The 19224-nt window shown below is 42.7% G+C and overlaps 1 protein-coding gene across 2 annotated transcripts in view; it reads right to left on the bottom strand.

Moving 5' to 3' along the window:
* iqgap2 (IQ motif containing GTPase activating protein 2) overlaps positions 1 to 19224 on the bottom strand; it is a 96162-nt gene that overhangs the window by 50746 nt on the left and 26192 nt on the right. For both annotated transcript variants that reach the window (XM_084053889.1, XM_084053890.1), the window contains 9 exons: positions 15552 to 15629; positions 13490 to 13566; positions 8783 to 8850; positions 7374 to 7487; positions 5038 to 5216; positions 2930 to 3017; positions 2294 to 2457; positions 1289 to 1364; positions 137 to 297 (listed from right to left, as the gene is read on the bottom strand). In XM_084053889.1, the coding sequence (XP_083910015.1) occupies positions 137 to 297; positions 1289 to 1364; positions 2294 to 2457; positions 2930 to 3017; positions 5038 to 5216; positions 7374 to 7487; positions 8783 to 8850; positions 13490 to 13566; positions 15552 to 15629 (1005 nt within the window). The remainder of the gene's footprint in view (positions 1 to 136; positions 298 to 1288; positions 1365 to 2293; positions 2458 to 2929; positions 3018 to 5037; positions 5217 to 7373; positions 7488 to 8782; positions 8851 to 13489; positions 13567 to 15551; positions 15630 to 19224) is intronic.

The raw sequence follows: 19224 nt of genomic DNA, 5'->3' as shown, positions 1-19224 counted from the left end.
TGATCAACCTGAACACGTATTATCAGCAGTGTGTGTGTGTGTGTGTGTGTGTGTGTGTGTGTGTGTGTGTGTGTGTGTGTGTGTGTGTGTGTGTGTGTGTGTGTGTGTGTGTGTGTGTGTGTGTGTGTGTGTGTACCTTGCTCTGCAGCTGTAGGCTGAACAGCTCAGTCTGGTAGAGGTTAGCAGCAGTGTGGTAGATGATTGGCAGCTGAGCTTCAGGATTAGAAAGCATCTCTGTGGTCTCTGCAGCGTCGCCATGACGAATGGCTGTGTTGATGTCTGCTACCGCCTGTAGTTCTGAAACAACACCGTTACTGTTAGAATGTCTGTCGTATCTGACCATAAGGAACCGGCAGAAACATTGTCCATATCCGGGGGCGGGGAATAAACAGTCACAGCTCAGAGACCGAGGTTTTCCTTTCTTAAACAATTCACTTTATTGTCAGAGTCCTTTAGCAATCCATACATTTGGGTCAAATCAATATATAGCGCATCTTGTCCATAGAATCTAATTTATTCTGTTGAATCTAGAAAATTTAGAAAAGACTAGTATACATTTTATAATGAATCCTGTATGTTTTAACTTAATTCTTGTCAGTCTGCTGGTTGAGAGGGCAGCTGTCTTAATGTCAACAGGCACTCTTGCATAATATTAGAATGGGCTCTGTGAGAACAAAGAGCTCGGCCAGGTGTGGTGTTTTAGATTCACACCTATGACAATAGACAGGATACTTGGAAGTGTTATCTTGATCAACTTACTGCAGCTGGCAGTCACCGCTAGGATCTCCCAAATAGCAACCTTTTTTAGTGACTTTTGATCTCCTGATGTCATGAAACACTTTAACGGTTCCTGGATTTATAATGTATTAATATCATAGTCATTTCATATTTTACTGTTTCAGTCTTGAATACACCACATGTCTGCTACCGCCTGTAGTTTATTTTTACTCCCTTGTAATTTGAGAAAATGTGGAATCCTCAAAGTTGAAGGATTGAACATTATGTTCAATAACATTAAGGGGCCAGCAGGTCATTACTGCATCCTGCATGTTGTCAGAACATGAACAGTGAGAAAGAAAGCATCAGGTTATTATTTGTATTATTCTGAGCGAGACGTCTCAATCAGAATACTGTAACTAGGGAGGGATGCACCGATATATCGGTATTGGCCGAGGGGGAACTAATAACACCAAAAACTAAATAAACAAATATCTGTGTCAGTATCGGCTAAATAGTTATTTTAAACATGGGTATGGGTGCGTCCCTAACTGTAACCTATAGCTCTTACTTCGTCTCTCTGCCTCGGCTGCATCGTTACAGGAGCTGACCACTCTCTGGATCTCCCCTCTGTCCAGGACCAACGTCTAGTAGGACACACACACACACACACACACACACACACACACACACACACACACACACACACACACACACACACACACACACACACACACACACACACACACACACACACACACACACACACACACACACACACACACACACACACACACACACACACACAGCATATTAGTATTACCTCAATAAACATTATCATAAATACTATATGCTTACAGGCTCTAGTTTAAAGTCTTCTTTCAATCACCATGACATGTGTTTTGGTAAATTATGGTCCCATTTATTTTAAGATTAATGATAAAGTAGGTTATAGTTCTAGGGTTTCTACTGGTTCTACGGAGTGAAGACCCACCCTCACTACGGTTTCAGCCAATAGCATTAATTTCCAGCCACATTTCAGACCGGATATCAACCGGATATAGAACAATGGCGGATTTGAAATCGCTGCAGATTAGGCTTCATTTATGTTCTGTCAAAACCAATGGCGTGACGCTGTCAATGTTTTTTTACGGCCTATGAGTAGGACACATAATGCACAGTACAACGTTGCTGTCGGGCAGAAACAATATTTTAATTGTATTTGACTTTTTTTTCTTCTTTACTTTTCGTAAATGAATGCCCTACCTGGACATACAGTCACACACAAAAGCATCAAAACTAGCAGATCCACTTCCTCAACATCCATGGTGAGCATGTGGTCATTACTGAGGAATGAACCCCTTCAGGATGACAAATACCTCTCTGCTTCACACTGGGGTCTGATCACCGTCATGTGGGTGTGCGTGTGTGTGTGTGTGTGTGTGTGTGTGTGTGTGTGTGTGTGTGTGTGTGTGTGTGTGTGTGTGTGTGTGTGTGTGTGTGTGTGTGTGTGTGTGTGTGTGTGCGCGTGCGTGCGTGCGTGCGTGCGTGCCTGCGTGCCTGCGTGCGTGCATACCTTGTCAGTGGGCTGGCAGCAGGTGGTAAGGTGGTCCAGGTACCAGGGTGCGTTGGCGTCCTGGACCCCCAGCAGACCCAGGGCCGCCAGCCTGAGGCTGCCCAGCAGAGAGGCCTCGTCCTGGGCAGACACCGCCTGCTGCACCTGCCTCACCGCGGCCTGCACTGGATGGATCCAACACACACACACACACACACACACACACACACACACACACACACACACACACACACACACACACACACACACACACACACACACACACACACACACACACACACACACACACACACACACACACACACACACACCTTCTGTTCAACTACTAATGTAAACAATATATTTTTTTAAGAACAATATAACATATGTAATGCTATTGTTATGGCGTTTCATTGTCTTAATCCCACCCTAATCAGAGGTCTGATTTCACTAATAAAGATATTAAACAAATAATGTTGAATTATGTGAGTTTAGACTAAGTGGTTCTCAACAAAACCTGAACAGAAGACATGAACATCAGTGTGTTCTCTGTACTGTATCTATAATGCCTACAGTGTCTCCAGGTGTAAAAGGCTGTTTATTCATCATATATTGTAATTGCATGAATGTATTAATAGTTAACGGTTGTAATCTTACAGTTAACGAGGTCGATGCAGCTCTGGATCTCCTGCTGGGTTAACAGCTCCTCATAGATCTCTCTGTCCTCTGTGGCGATGGACGAACGCTACAGAGAAACACATGATGTTATCATTTATATAACACTTTAATACATGATGTTATTATTTATAACACTATAATACATGATGTTATCATTTATAACACTATAATACATGATGTTATCATTTATAACACTTTATTCCTTGTTTATCGTGGCGTAACAACGGCAGAATACCAAAACGCTCGCCCCAAAACACAGTCGCCCTGGGGCAAATAATATAGAATGTGGGCGAGTGTTTATTTGTTAATGTATTTATGAAGTAGAAGTATGAAGTAATAAGCAGGATTAATCACCCTGTCGGGATTTATTTTTTAATAATGACCACCTCCCCATACATCATCCCTTGCATAATACATGATGTTATCATTTATAACAGTGGTTCTCAACCTTTCCAGGCTGTGACTCCCAACATAATCATATTTGAACTGGGGTCCCCCACAATGGGGGGGGGGGGGGGTCCCCACACACCCTGACAAGCACTTTTGGAATTGTAGGAGTTGAGGCATTACATTTAGTTTGACTCTGTACCACAGATAATGTTGTGAAAATAGCTGATCTACAAGCTCACAACACCTCGTAACGCCTCTTTCTTTGACAATGTGGCCAATGTTTATCCAGTTTTTATAGTATAGTTTGTTGATTACTTGTGATCCAGTAATGCTCTTTTTATTTTATTTCCTTCTTTTTTTTTGTATGAAAAAGGTCATAAAGTCCTTAAATTGTCACTATATAACACTATAATATAGTAAATAATGATGTCATATTATGTATAATAATATAGTAATTACAGGTATGTTGTTATGTTGCAGCAGCCCAATGCATTGACAGCACAATGCAGTAACAATGTGATTGTGACATCAGCTTCAGGATCCAGGGATTAAACAGTTAAGTTTTTATAAGGTCAACTGGTCCCACAGCACTGTGTGTGTGTGTGTGTGTGTGTGTGTGTGTGTGTGTGTGTGTGTGTGTGTGTGTGTGTGTGTGTGTGTGTGTGTGTGTGTGTGTGTGTGTGTGTGTGTGTGTGTGTGTGTGTGTGTGTGTGTTTACAGAAGCAGAGCTGACAGTGCATTCAGAGGAATGTGCTGGCAGGGCCTGTCTCACTGACTCACTGTCCTCCCACTATGAGACTGGGTGGTGAGACAGGGTATTGTAGTGAGATAGGACAGTGAGACAGGACATTGTAGTGAGACAGGACAGTGTGTTGGGAGTGTCCCTCCCAAGTGTGAGAAGCACAGAGATAGAGGTCTGGTCAGAGAAGGACCTACAGTGGTTCATAACAGTGTGTTTCACACATCCAGGTTGTAGCTGGTGCTGGACACAGAGTGACCGTTCAAAAGAATCAAAGTCTGCACAACAGCACTGCTCCTAAGTGTTTACTACTTTACTTTATTACACGGCTTGGTTGAATGCTTGATTCTGATTGGTCAATCATCCGTCATTATTTCTTGATAATGACCGATGAGCTCTATAACAGACCTCTGTCTAATCAGAGACTCAGAACACCTGCTCATATCAACCTGTCTAAACAGACTCAGAACACCTGCTGCACTACACTATAATACATGATGTTTATAGTGGTTTTATGCTTGTATCCAACATAACAGCCATGTAAACACACACACCATGTCATTTACAGCTACACGTTGCTCTCAACAATGTTTTTGAAAACATTTGAAGTGAGAAATAGACGATGCAATAACTAAACTTGTCTTCTATGTGATCCACTACACGTCCTTGTTTACCGAGGCGACCGTGTTGCACTGGACGGACGGCCAACGCAACACTTATGGAATACTTTCAGTGCCAATTTCCTTGCCAGTGCAAGGAAATACTTTGTTTTGTTGTTACTTTTGGGTCAATTTATTCATTTAATTATGATGTAGCCGTGTAATAAGCGGGATAATGTACCCTTTGCCGGTCGTTGTTTATAAATAAACACCTTCAGGATGATTAAACACCTCGGCTTTCGCCGCTAGAAGGACCTACCCTGCCTGAGGAGGTGTCCTCCTCACCTCCTGGTACTCACCCTGCCTGAGGAGGTGTCCTCCTTGCGGGCCTTGGCTCTGCTCAGAGCCTCCTGGTACTCCTGGGCCAGAAGCTCCTGTGTGTTCCTCAGCATGGCGTTAGGGTTCTGCAGCGCCCCCATGGTCACCGAGGCCACGCCCCGCTCAATGGCCTCGTTGATGGCTATGACCGCTGCATGCACTGGATACACACACACACACACACACACACACACACACACACACACACACACACACACACACACACACACACACACACACACACACACACACACACACACACACACACACACACACACACATCAAATACAATGTATGTGACGTGACCTGGCAAGATGACGGCGCGCTGTGCCCAGCTCTTTCTTTTATGTTGTTATTGTGTCTACATGTGAACCAGACGCTACTTGTACAACCATCACACGCTGCTCGCGTGTGTTCATATGCATCTATGGAGCGAAAATCTGTTTGGGGGGAGAGCACCGGGTCACTGCCAAACCACCCTCCTTTCACAGCGGCTGGATATAAACACCAGCGCAGGGTGTGTGTGTGTGTGTGTGTGTGTGTGTGTGTGTGTGTGTGTGTGTGTGTGTGTTAGCTGAAACCATGTCCCACATCTTAAATGGGTGACATGTATACAGGGGACTCTACATAAGCAGGCATGACAGAATAGTGGATTTGATATCAAAAGATATCTCTTCTATTTTCAGGTCCTCCATCATGCTGTATAAGCCTTCTACTGTGAAGCCGAGCATGTTTAACCTGTGTAACGATGATTCTGTGTTCTCTAACATTATAACATGTTTAACCTGTGTAACGATGATTCTGTGTTCTCTAACATGTCAGCTAACACCCCTGATGTCATTGTTGTTAATGAAAACCATAGGGAGGTGTTCATTCTCGAGGTCGGCTGTACTTTTGATTACAGCTTAGAGGAAGCCTTCCAAAGTGCTAGAATATCATCAGCTAGAGAGCAGACCATCTCTCAGCTAGGCTACAGATGTAAACTTTTGTTTTTTATCTTTGGTAGCCTAGGGCACAAGTTGGTTGTGAGGGGCCTGCAAATGGCCGGCCTCTCCAAAAGGAGGGCCAAACAATTAGCAAGGTACTGCTCAATATCAGCTATTATAGGAAGCCGCTCAATTTGGAGGAGGCGTTGTTTCCTTTACCCATGATTGTTGTCCGCTGTGTTTGACAAGTATGACATCATTTGTTTTGTATGTAACAATGCTCTGCTTTACATGCACTTTGTAACTGTCTGTTTTCCCTTCATCTGACTGCACTGGCAGTGTTTATGTCCTTTGTACATCCTGTACTTCTTATTATGTGGACATAAATAAATATTTCAAATGTGTGTGTGTGTGTGTGTGTGTGTGTGTGGGTGGGGGGGGGGGGGGGGGGGGGCGAGGCGGAACAACGGCCAAGCGTCGCCAACATGCCGGCGGGATTACCCATCCTTCACCCCCCCCCCTCTCATCCCAGACAGAGGACGTGTTTGCAGCACTGGGCGGTGCATGATGCTTCCTGACTGCAGAGCTTGTCTTGTCCCGTGTTTTTCTCTTTCTTTTCTCTTTTTTTCAGACTGACTACTAACTGGATGGGGGGCTATGGCAGTGGTTCTCAAAATCTTTCATGTCAAGGACCCCCAAATTGACACTTATTAACCCGCGGACCCCCATTTGAAAAGATATGCCAGGGACCCCCATAACAGAAGATTTTTTACGGCTCTAGCAGTGATTCTCAACCACTTTAATTTCAAGGACCCCCAGTTTAACATGCATTAGGGCTACGGACCCCCATTTAATGGCATTTCTATCACTTGGACCGCAATTTATATTTTCAAAATCTATGTCAATTTAACTCTGAGAGTGTACAAATGGAACCAAATGGACCCGTTAGGGTCCATTTGGTTCCATTTGTACACTCTCAGAGTTACAGACCCATAAGGGTCCATTTGGTGCCTAATCTATCATTTAGCTGGGGACCCCCTGGAACTCCCTCAAGGACCCCTGGGGGTCCCCGGACCCCACTTTGAGAACCAATGGGCTATGGTCCAGGTCAGTGTAATAACTACAAATACCAAACCTCTGACCCTAACACTAATTAAACACAAACAGGTGGCACAGCACACAGGCGCGCACGCATGCACGCCCACACACACACACACACACACACACACACACACACACACACACACTCACACACTCATCGAATAGAGTAGAAGCCTGACGCCTGAAGACCAGCGCCCACACATCAAATAGAAGAGTAGTACTGCATGATTTCCAGTGCCCACACATCACATTGAGTACTACCGCCTGAATCCCAGCATCACTGTACTTACATGCAGCTTCGTCCACTGACAGCTCATTGGCCAGGATTCCTCCTATCTTACTGAAGGTGGGCATCTGGATGCCGTACTTCTCCAGCTCACTCCTCATGTTACTGATCTCCTCCTCTGTGCACACACACACACACACACACACACACACACACACACACACACACACACACACACACACACACACACACACACACACACACACACACACACACACACACACACAGTTTATATTATTATACTCGTGAGATAATCAACATTTTAAGACGGCGATGTCATGAGTGCAAATATTGTGTTTCAAATATTGTGACAATAACAGATCTACAAGCTCACAACGCCTCGCGTTGCAAGAAGTTGTGAAAGGCATTAGTAGAATTGGGCCTCAGGTATTAACTCATTCACCACCAATGGCGTCTTTTGACGTCTCTTAACTCTCTCAGTGCCAATTAAATAAAAAAATATGTTCATACTGTGCCAGCAAGTAGTAAAAAAAAGTGCTCAGGAGCCGAGATACAGCCTTTTTCAGTAATAAGTTAAACAAGAAGTGAATGGAGCAGCAAATCTTCGGATCACAATATCTTGGGTTCTGAACATTATTTTCCCAAACCCGGATTTAAACCTGGATAACTCGTTCTTGGCACTGAGGGCATTCCGAAAAAAAACTTGGGATAACTAGTTTTTGGCACTCAGAGAGTTAAAAAAAGAGATGTTGTTTTTTCCAAAGGAACTAGGAGATAACGCTATCCAGAAAGTTGCTACTCCATTCACTTCAATGTTAAAAAAACAAATTTTTCCTCTGTTTTACCATGTCTTTTTGAGTGAAACATACCATCTTCAAACAGCAAACAACAACAAACATTTGTGAAACCACACCTGAATCCCCTCAGTCATTAGCAACCATCAGGGCATCACACTGGAGATAAATATTCTGTGACTACTTGAAAAGGTTAGAGAATCGCAAAATCCTGGCAGAGGGACCACAAGCTTGAAATACGTCTGGCAGTGAATGAGTTAATGGGTTAACAGACCATCTGGTACCACTGGTGAGATGTGGGAGGGGCTAATCTTGGTATGTTAAAGGAGGAGTTCACCCAAAAAATGACTTATTTTCTATCAATTGCACACCCTATGAAGCCTTGAATCCATGGATTCTTTTTTGTTTTTGTCGCATTCCTAAGCTTTGATTCCCGTCTCCTACCGGCTAATGTATCCGGTAGGAGACACAAAGTAGATTATTTGTGTCTCCTACCGGAAATACACACGGTCATCAAATTATTGTCTTAGGAATGCCACAAAAACAAAAATAAATCCATGAAATCAAGGCTTCATGGGGTGTGCAATTGATAGAAAATAAGTCATTTTTTGGGTGAACTCCTCCTTTAAGGATCTTTGTTAAGGATCTGTGGTCTTACCTGTGAAGTCTACTTTCCCCAGCAGGTCTTGTATCTGAGGAGCGATGCCCAGTTTGTATAAGTATAGACTGGAAGAAATAACACATCATATTCATTCATATTAAAATACAGACAGCTTTTCAATACATTTCAATATGTTTGAACTGAAACAAAATATTTTCAGATGGGGGTCGGAGGCCAAATATATCATTTTGGGTCCTTGACATGAAAAGGTTTGAGAACCACTGAATATAGAAAACGATTTAAAAGACATTTGTAGAATCCCCCGGAAGCAAAGATTTGAGTTACAAATGTTTGCTTTAAAAAGATTTGAACACATTTTCAAGATCTACAAGCTTGTGAGCTTGTAGATCTGCTATTTTGTGAGCTTGTAGATCTGCTATTTTTGAATAGCCAAATAAATGTAAAAAATGTCATATGTATCTGTGGAGCGATGCCCAGTTTGTATAAGTATAGGCTGAAATAAATAATACATCATATCAATTAATATTAAAATACAGACAGACAATCAAAGTACATTTTGAACACCAAACTTGTACCAGACTATTTCTACAATAGGGTATTGATACTTTTACTTAAGTAAAAAATGTGAGTACTTCTTCCATCACTGGTGACTATATACTACACTGGATCAATCTGGAAGGAACACAGGCTATTTATTTCCCCCCGTTTCCTGAAATTAAAGGTTTTGTAAATACAAGGTTTCCTCCTGACAGCAACAATATGTAGTATTATATAAGTATTATCACTATGTAGTATTATTTAAATATTATTATATGTAGTATTGTATAAATATCATTATATAGTATTTTCATTGTAAACACTATTGATTTCCACTTGCTATGTCACAGGTTTCCCCACAAGGGGGCAGGCTCGTCACAGACAACCAAAGGGCTACTGTGTGATTGGTCGGTTCCAGCTACAGGTACACAGAGCTCCACTGAGAGCCAATAGAAACACAGCAGTCAGGTCAGGTGGTTTGGAAAGTTCATTAAAGTGTCTCATGTTCTTAACGCAGAGCGTCTGGTAAAGATGACCATGAATTATATAGAGCTCTGTGTGTGTGTGTGTGTGTGTGTGTGTGTGTGTGTGTGTGTGTGTGTGTGTGTGTGTGTGTGTGTGTGTGTGTGTGTGTGTGTGTGTGTGTGTGTGTGTGTGTGAGTGTGTGTGTGTGTGTGTGTGTGTGTGCTCTGGCATGAGCAGACCCATGTACAAGCTGGCTTTCCCCGCCCTTTGACCGCCATGTGACTGTGTGTGTACACACACACACACACACACACACACACACACACACACACACACACACACACACACACACACACACACACACACACACACACACTTGAATTTTCACGATTGTTCTAAAATAGCAGATCTACAAGCTCATAGTGCGGCACTCTATGAGCTTGTAGATCTGTTATTTTTTGAATAGCCAAAGAAATATTAAAATGACACAGATATTTTCTCGGTCTAAAAGGGTTAATAAACTCAAAAAAAGTTTGGAAACCTAAATCCGGTCATTATTTCTACCTTTCAATAATACCATACCATTGGTATTTTATGCAGAGGTGGACAAAGTACTCGACCCCAGCACTTGAGTAAGAGTACAGATACTCCCGGTCAAATTTACTCCACTACACAAGTAAGAGTAGCTCAGTCAAAATGTTACTCAAGTAAGAGTAAAAAAATCATCGCTTTTAAATATACTTAAGTATTCAAAAAAAGAAATATGGTTTTTAAAATACTTAAAGTAGAGTAAAAGTAAAAGTAGAAGTAAACAGAAGCCAGAAACACAGCTAGTATGAGAGCAGAAGTGTCCAATTGCATTTTAGGGAAGAAAAAAAAACAGCCAATCTAAAAGTACTCAGTACTTTACATTTTTCCAAGAAATGTACTTGAGTAAGAGTAATAAGAAGTATGAAAAAAATGTATTCAATTCCAAATACATTTACTCTGTTACTGTCCACCACTGCTGTGACACACACACACACACACACACACACACACACACACACACACACAGTAACACAAGGGGAGCCGGGGAATCGAACCAGGAACCTTTGGGTTCAGAAGCGTCCCCTCGGCCTCCTGAGCCACCTCTTGTCCAACAAACCATTAAGACCAGGAACGCATCTCCGACTTTTTTTTTCTTTTTACGGACTCGGACCCTAATTGGAGTGGTGAAATTTGTTCCGAAACCCGATTATTTCCGGGATTTTACAGACCCCGACCCTGCAGAAACCCCATAATAAAAGCACATATGAAACTATACAAACATAAATAAATATGCGCAGTGGTATTAATGTAATATGGGTGACAAAAGGTTTTCTTTGTAAATAAATGTGGACTTTATGAAATAATAGCAGACCTATGGACCACTGACCATTTTATGATTAAAGCTTTGCTTTCACCTGGTTCATTGAGGACAACGGTGTCAGTCGCGTCGTTCCGGACTTTTACTTGTAATAGAGTATTTCTACATTGCAGTATTGATACTTTTACTTAAGTAAACACCGCTAATCGCGCATAATATGCACAGCCATTTTCACGTCTCTGCTGCACTAAACCTGATCCCAGGTCAGTCTTAAAGGAGACACCCGGACATTTTAAGTGTTATCTTTGATGTGTCGCTAATCACTCACCAACATTGAAAGGGACGTCGAGTTATTTCAGAGATTCCCCTTCGTCCAGTCTAACGAGCCCCTCCGTTGGCATAATGGGAGCCCGTGGAAGGCTGAAATTCTCCTAATATAACAGATGCAAAGTTAATTTTTTCTCTACTCCTGCTCATTGTTGAGTGTCATGACATTCAAACACGCAGTGAATGTCGTGAACGAGCGACCATTCGTGCAGAACGAGACGATGCAGGTTGCTTGTTTTTCCATAGACGCCAGGTTCTACGGAAGAAACAAGCAACCTGCGAGAAAAAAATAACTTTGCATCTGTTATATTAGGCGAATTTCATCCTACAGAATGTCCTCTCCTGTTCACTGCTGAATATCCCTTGGTTCCCAGTGAGAGCCTTTCAGGAAGGAAACGTGTGTGTGCGTGTGTGTGTGCGTGTGTGTGTGTGTGTGTGTGTGTGTGTGTGTGTGTGTGTGTGTGTGTGTGTGTGTGTGTGTGTGTGTGTGTGTGTGTGTGTGGGGAGTAAAGGGTTTCTCTCAAATAAGCACGTTTCCCCGACACGGGCCAAAACAAAACAACAAAACAAAAGTTCTCTGCTTAACGTATAGAATGTTCCTCTAGCAGAACCTGTCCTGTTAAACAACCAACCACATGGACAGGAATGACGTTTACTCACTTCCTGTTTCATTATTAACAGGTTATTATCTCACTTCTTCATGAATACATTATTAGAGTCTGGTGGATCTAACAGACTAGTTCACACACCTTTCTGCTCCAGAATCAAAAAACACATTCCATGTCTTCTCCCTGGACCCAAACTAGTGGAAATAGCAGATCTACAAGCTCACAACGTGTGATGATGCGACACGTTGTGAGCTTGTAAATCTGCTATTTTAGATTTTTTTCTTTTCTTTACACATTAAGCTCCCAGACGCTGCATCTGGCCTGTGTGTGTGTGTGTGTGTGTGTGTGTGTGTGTGTGTGTGTGTGTGTGTGTGTGTGTGTGTGTGTGTGTGTGTGTGTGTGTGTGTGTGTGTGTGTGTGTATATGACATCATTACATACTGCTCTGTAGGGACAGGAACAGGAAGTGGCTGTGGGAAGACGGTAGCTCCGCCCCCACAGGAACAGGAAACCAACCACGTTGGGATCCATTTCAAAGCACAGATAACAGTATGTGTTATTGGTTCTCAAAGTGGGGTGTGGGGACCCCCCGGGGGTCCTTGGAGGGGGTTCCCCAGCAACAGCATCACTATGGCTGTTCAGAAACAGCAGATCTACAAGCTGTGTGTAGGAAGTGGACTCTCTCTATGACAGACACAGAGCTAAGCCAATCACACAGAGCTGTAATAACAGATGAGTGGGCGGGGCTAACAGGCCTAACAGTGGGCGGGGCATTCACAGCCATGATGCCATATGTAGCCCCTCCTCCTTACCATGGTGTCTCATGCATAACATAGACGATCTACAAGCTCACAGTAATCTGAGATGCATTTTGAGACCAGAGTCAAACAACTCCCTTTAAGCGATGCTCCACAGAAGGAGGAGACACATGGAGAGTGCAGTGGTGGAAGAAGTACTCAGATGTTTTACTTAAGTAAAAGTATCACTACTGCAAAGTAGAAATACTCTGTTACAAGTAAAAAAAGTTTAAAAAAAAAATGTAAAAGTGAAAGTACAAAAGTATTGGTATCAAAATGTACTTTAAAGTACCAAAAGTAAAAGTAGTCATTATGCAGAATGTCCCATTTCACAAGTTTTCAAATGTATAAAATCTTTTGAAAAGATCAGATCTACAAGCTCACAATGCGTCGCATTGTGAGCTTGTAGATCTGCTGTTTTCAAATGGCCCACATGTGTATAGGGCTGAAGTGGTTAATGTATGTTTTGTAATAATAATCAACATCTACAAAGTAAGACAATAATTGTTCAAATAATTGTAGTGGGAGTAAAAGTAAAATATTAATGTAGTGGAGTAAAAGTTGCAGGTGAGAGCAACAGCACTGTGTGTGTGTGTGTGTGTGTGTGTGTGTGTGTGTGTGTGTGTGTGTGTGTGTGTGTGTGTGTGTGTGTGTGTGTGTACCTCAGTGCGTGGATGCAGTAGACCACCTTGGGCATGTTCTTGCGGTCGTAAACATCAGTGGTCTCTGGATAGAAGATCTGGAGGATGAAACCCGAGCAAGACATTAGTCACCCTGCTCTTTATTAACACACACACACACACACACACACACACACACACACACACACACACACACACACACACACACACACACACACACAGGACAGCAGCATTGAACTATTGCATCATTGTTCCATCTGCAGACACAGAGACACTGTGTTAGTTTTTTTCATAAACTCTCCTCCTTCAGCCATAATGCTGTCACACTCACATCATTAAAAAGAGAAAAACCTTCCAGGAGGAACGATAAGTTGAGCCCAAAAAACTGACTTCATATCATATATTAATCCATGTAGACCGGGAATGCATCTGTGTCATTGCCGCGCTATCTTTGAAAATCTTTGAATATACATTTTTTTTTTGGGGGATTCTACAAATGTCTTCTAAATCCTTTTTGAAAAACGTATGTTTCTATATCAGTGGTTCTCAAACTTCTTCATGTCAAGGACCCCAAAATGATACAGTATGTATTTGGCCGCCGCCCCCCATTTGAAAATGTTTTGTTCCAGGGACCCCCCCAGAAGCAAAGATTTGAGTTAAAAATGTTCACTTTATATATATATATATATATATATTCAAATATTTGTAGAAATTTTAATTAAAAAAAAAATAGCAGATCTACAAGCTCGTAGCATGGCACTCGGTGCCGCACTATGAGCTTGTAGATCTGCTATTTTTGAATAGAACCAAAGTATAAGATAATGGTTAAAGTGGTTACACAGATGCGTTCCTGGTCTTAAAGGGTTAAGTAACCAGGAGGTTGTGTCCTGATGTCATGGAAGTAAAAAAACTGCAGTTTAACAACCAGTCATGTGATCGTCCACTAAATAAAGAGTTATTAGATTCAGCAGCAAATTAAATGAATCCTGAATTAATTCCACAGGCCATGACAGAGATATAATGACTGATGAGGATCCTTTTCACTAGTGGCTCCTTAAGGGGAAAGGTGTGTGTGTGTGTGTGTGTGTGTGTGTGTGTGTGTGTGTGTGTGTGTGTGTGTGTGTGTGTGTGTGTGTGTGTGTGTGTGTGTGTGTGTGTGTGTGTGTGTGTGTGTGTGTGTGTGTGTGTGCGTACATGCGTACAGTAGGCATTGTTAACTCAAAGCAATTGTAAGCAATGGAATAGTGAAAGTTGACTTTCCATTCTCCATCATGTGTACAGTAACAAACATTATAAAACGAAGAAATAAGTTCTTCATGAAATAGATAAGAGTATTCAAATAACATAAAAGTCTGCACCACACAGACTGAATATACAGGTTAATAACAAAACCGTTGTCATAAACATGTAATACGTCCAACAACATCATTTGACCCAGTTGTCACATGATGCGTTTAAAATGCCTCCTCAGTGACTACAATGCTTTAGTATCTAAAAGCTATTTCAGTCATAGGATGGATGGACCCTGAAGCTACAGATTGGATGACATCATAAAACTAAGGTATTTACAGAACACCATGGCAACAAGTATCAAAGACAATAAAACATACAGTCAGAACAAACATGGGTTTTCTAAATGGTCATGTTAACCCTTTCAATCCGGGAAAACATCTGTGTAATTTTAAGATTTCTTTGGCCATTCAAAAATTAGCAGATCTACAAGCTCATAGCGCGGCACCGAGTGCCGCGCTATGAGCTAATCTTTGAATATATATTTTTTCAAGCGATCATTTGTCAAATATGTTGTTCCAGGGACCCCAAAAGCAAGTTACAAGAGTTATCACTGTACGTACTCCTTCAGGATAAGTAGAGGTACGTTTTTACGCCCGTCTTTCAAGGCTATCCTTCCTAAACGTGGTGGGCGGGGCAAGGAGGGACGCACGACTCCCTCATTTAGCAGAACAAGTGTCATACCAAAAAAAACTAAACAAGAACAAGAACAATAATGATGTGTTTCAGTCATGAGTCAAATGAAATAAAAAGAAAAGTAAATGACATAAAACATGGTAATAATGAGTGTTACCTTGGGCAGTCCCACTGACTCCATGCCTCTGAGCCACTGCACTGTGTTGTCTGTGTGTCTGAAGTGTAGTCCTGTACTCTGTACACACACACACACACACACACACACACACACACACACACACACACACACACACACACACACACACACACACACACACACACACACACACACACACACACACACACACACACACACACACACACACACACACACGAAGAAACATGAACAGATTATTATTATTTTTAGATCATGTTGTTTAGACCAGGGGTCTGCAACGTTTTCAGGCACACACACACACACACGTAAAATAGCAGATCTACAAGCTCACAACGTGTCGCAGCGCGACACCTTGTGAGCTTGTAGATCTGCTATTTTACGGCTAAAAAAAACATAAATCAATCATAAAATCGTCTTCCTAAAATGTTGATGTCCTCAGAAGTAATACCAAACGTGTGTGTGTGTGTGTGTGTGTGTGTGTGTGTGTGTGTGTGTGTGTGTGTGTGTGTGTGTGTGTGTGTGTGTGTGTGTGTGTGTGTGTTCCCACAGATGTATATAAATAACACACATAGTGTGTATATCATCTCTGTGGGTACAAACCTCATTTATACAATACTGTTACTTTCCAGGATTCAAATTCAAAAACAGCAAAAGCAGCAGATCTACAAGCTCAAAACACGTGGTGAGCTTGTAGATCTGCTACGTTTGATGCTTCTGTGTGACGCTGTAGTAATATGATCAATCAGGAAATGTGATTTATAGTGAAAAAAACACTAAAGGTTAGAATAATGGAGATAAGAGGTTTTCTGCCTGACAACAACCATATAAATAGACAATAGACAATAATAGAGAGAATTCCAGAGCATCCAATCACATCCAGACAACATGGTGAACACATTGATGTGGTGAAGGTTGTGAAAAAAACACCGTTTGTGTGTGAGAACCACACAATAAGCTGTGTGTGTGTGTGTGTGTGTGTGTGTGTGTGTGTGTGTGTGTGTGTGTGTGTGTGTGTGTGTGTGTGTGTGTGTGTGTGTGTGTGTGTGTGTGTGTGTGTGTGTGTGTGTGTGTGTGTGTGTGAGAACCACACAGTAAGCTTTGATGGTGAAGCAACACACTAAGGGCTGGTACACACTGCAGGACATTAGGTCCGATATTGCTGTCGCCGACATTTTTTGGCGCTCGCCGACAAAACCTCCCGACCTGACGCAGATCGGCCTTTGATCTGCGAGATAATGCTCTGTGTGTGTGAAAGGCTCTGCGACCCGATGTGGCCGCGATTCTCCGCTCTGCGACGGCTTTCCGACCGTTTTCAGATATCTAAATTGTTAGATATTCAGATCTGTCTGGGACAGGACAACAGACAATATCATACACTATGAACGGGGCTGCGAGCACCTTGCGAGGAGATGCACGCTACAGCCAATGAGAGCACATTACAGCCACCGTGGCTATGGAAGGTCGGTGGACCTGACCACAACAAACAGATCCGGGATCTGAGATCCCCCACATAGTTACCGTCCAGTCCTGTATTAAGTTAAACATTATTATAAAACAGAATGAGAGTGAGCAAGCGTGCTCAAAGGGGGGCTGTTTATTTGAGACTATTGCACTGAGGAGATAGAGAGACAGAGAAAGACACAGAGAGTGAGCGGTGTGTGTGTGTGTGTGTGTGTGTGTGTGTGTGTGTGTGTGTGTGTGTGTGTGTGTGTGTGTGTGTGTATGTCTCGTAGTCTGTGAGTGTTGCCAGATTTTGCGAGAGAAATAAGCAACCAACTTTGTGAAAACAAGCCCAACAAAAGCGACTATGAGCACTTCAAGCCTATATACAAATACATTGGATACTTGAAAATAGATGATCTACAAGCTCACGTTGTAGATAGGCTATTTTTAAAGAAGATATTTAGGGGGGGGGGGGGGGGGGGGGGTTGTGGAGTATTTTTTCCAAATCCACACAGATCTGTATGGGGGTCTATGGCACAACATGTTTTCAGAAGGGGGAGGTCTGCGCCTCTGTGTGGACAATTAATTATTATTATTAATTTGGGAGTCCTTGCCATGAAAATGTTTGAGAACAACTGGTTCAAACAACATTAGGAAACAAGGCCAAAAAAGCAACTACACTTTCAAGCAACTTTACAGAAAAACAATCCCAAAGTCGCTTATAATAAGCGGACATGGCAACTCTGTCATTGACCGCTTCTGCGCTCTTGACGCGAGCGAGAGAGAGAGAGAGAGAGAGAGAGAGAGCGAGAGAGAGGGGGGAGAGGGAGAGGGAGAGAGGCATATCACGGGATAAGTCGATTAAAATGAATTGGAATAAACACAAATGTATGTATTGGGTCTGACTCTGGAGATAGCATCCTAGTGAACTATCCTACAGTGTGTCAGCCCTTGTCGGGGATCAATCGTGTTGTGAAGACCACAACGATATTATGACAGCCGATTTCAAGAAATAAACTCCTGCAGTATGTTATGCTTAACGATCAGATGACCCCCCGACCACGTTAAGGTCCTGCAATGTGTACCTGCCTACACTAACACTGTCTGCTCTGTGTGTTAAATACAAGCTCACAACACAGACACTAAGGACAGGTACACACTGTAGGACTTTTAAAGTGGTCTGGGAGTCATCAGATCGTTAAGCATTTCACACTGCAGGAGTCTCTGTCTATGAAATGGGCTGTCATACATCGTTGTGGTTTTCTCACTATAGATTGATCGCCGACAAGGGATTACACACTGTAGGATAGTTCACTAAGATGTGATCCAGACCCCATACATACATTTGTTTTTATTCCAATTAAAAAAGTGCGTGCGTGTGTGTGTGTGTGTGTGTGTGTGTGTGTTTGTGTGTGTTTGTGTGTCTCCGGGGCATGACATTAAACTGCCCTGTTGTAACTACCAGCGTTAATGTAGTACGTTCACATTTAAGATGCATTTGCAACGTATGGGGACTGTGTGCTTCATTATGATCACAAGCTGCATACAAGAAAGGTGCTGCTCACCGATGGAGTCTACCCACAGCCTACACTGCCCTTCCCTTGAGCAGCTATACTGGGAAGAGAGGCGGTGTAACTACCGGTAATGGTGTTCTAGTGGTGTGTCCGCTAGCTGAGGAACAACAATGTGTGGACAGACTTTTGGGCTCATGGGAGCAGCTACGCTACGGACAGCACTTTGACACCGGGCCGCAGTGCAGGAGTGGACTGGGAACTTTTGTTTCCTCTGGTGGTCCAGCCTGGGATATGCCCGCAGACTGTTTGTTAGAGCAACTTGGGATGGGCAGAAACCAGGCAGGAGGGCTGGCAGAGTGTTGTGCTGTCTCTGCTATGATCGTCAGCCGCCATGCAGAGACACTGCTGCTGGTGTCCATGGAGGGCTGGGTCACATGACCAGAGACACTGCTGCTGGTGTCCATGGAGGGCTGGGTCATATGACCAGAAACACTGCTGCTGGTGTCCATGGCAGTGGCGTCAGTTCAGCAAAAGCTAGGGTATGGCAGAAGTGCGCGCGAAAAATTTTTTTGCGGTTCTGGGCGGATTGGGTTCGTTTTTTTCCAGTTTTTGGTTACTTCATTTCGGTTTTAGGGTTAGGTTTCGGGTTAGGTTAGGGTTATGTTATTTAATTCTTATTTTTGCCTGATTTTTTTTTTTGCCTGTAATAGGAGTAT

Source organism: Gymnoscopelus microlampas, assembly GCF_963454915.1.
Source record: "Gymnoscopelus microlampas genome assembly, chromosome: 4".
Taxonomy (NCBI): Eukaryota; Metazoa; Chordata; class Actinopteri; order Myctophiformes; family Myctophidae; genus Gymnoscopelus; species Gymnoscopelus microlampas.
Note: the sequence above shows the minus strand (reverse complement) of the source record. Positions and strands in the feature narration are given on the sequence as shown.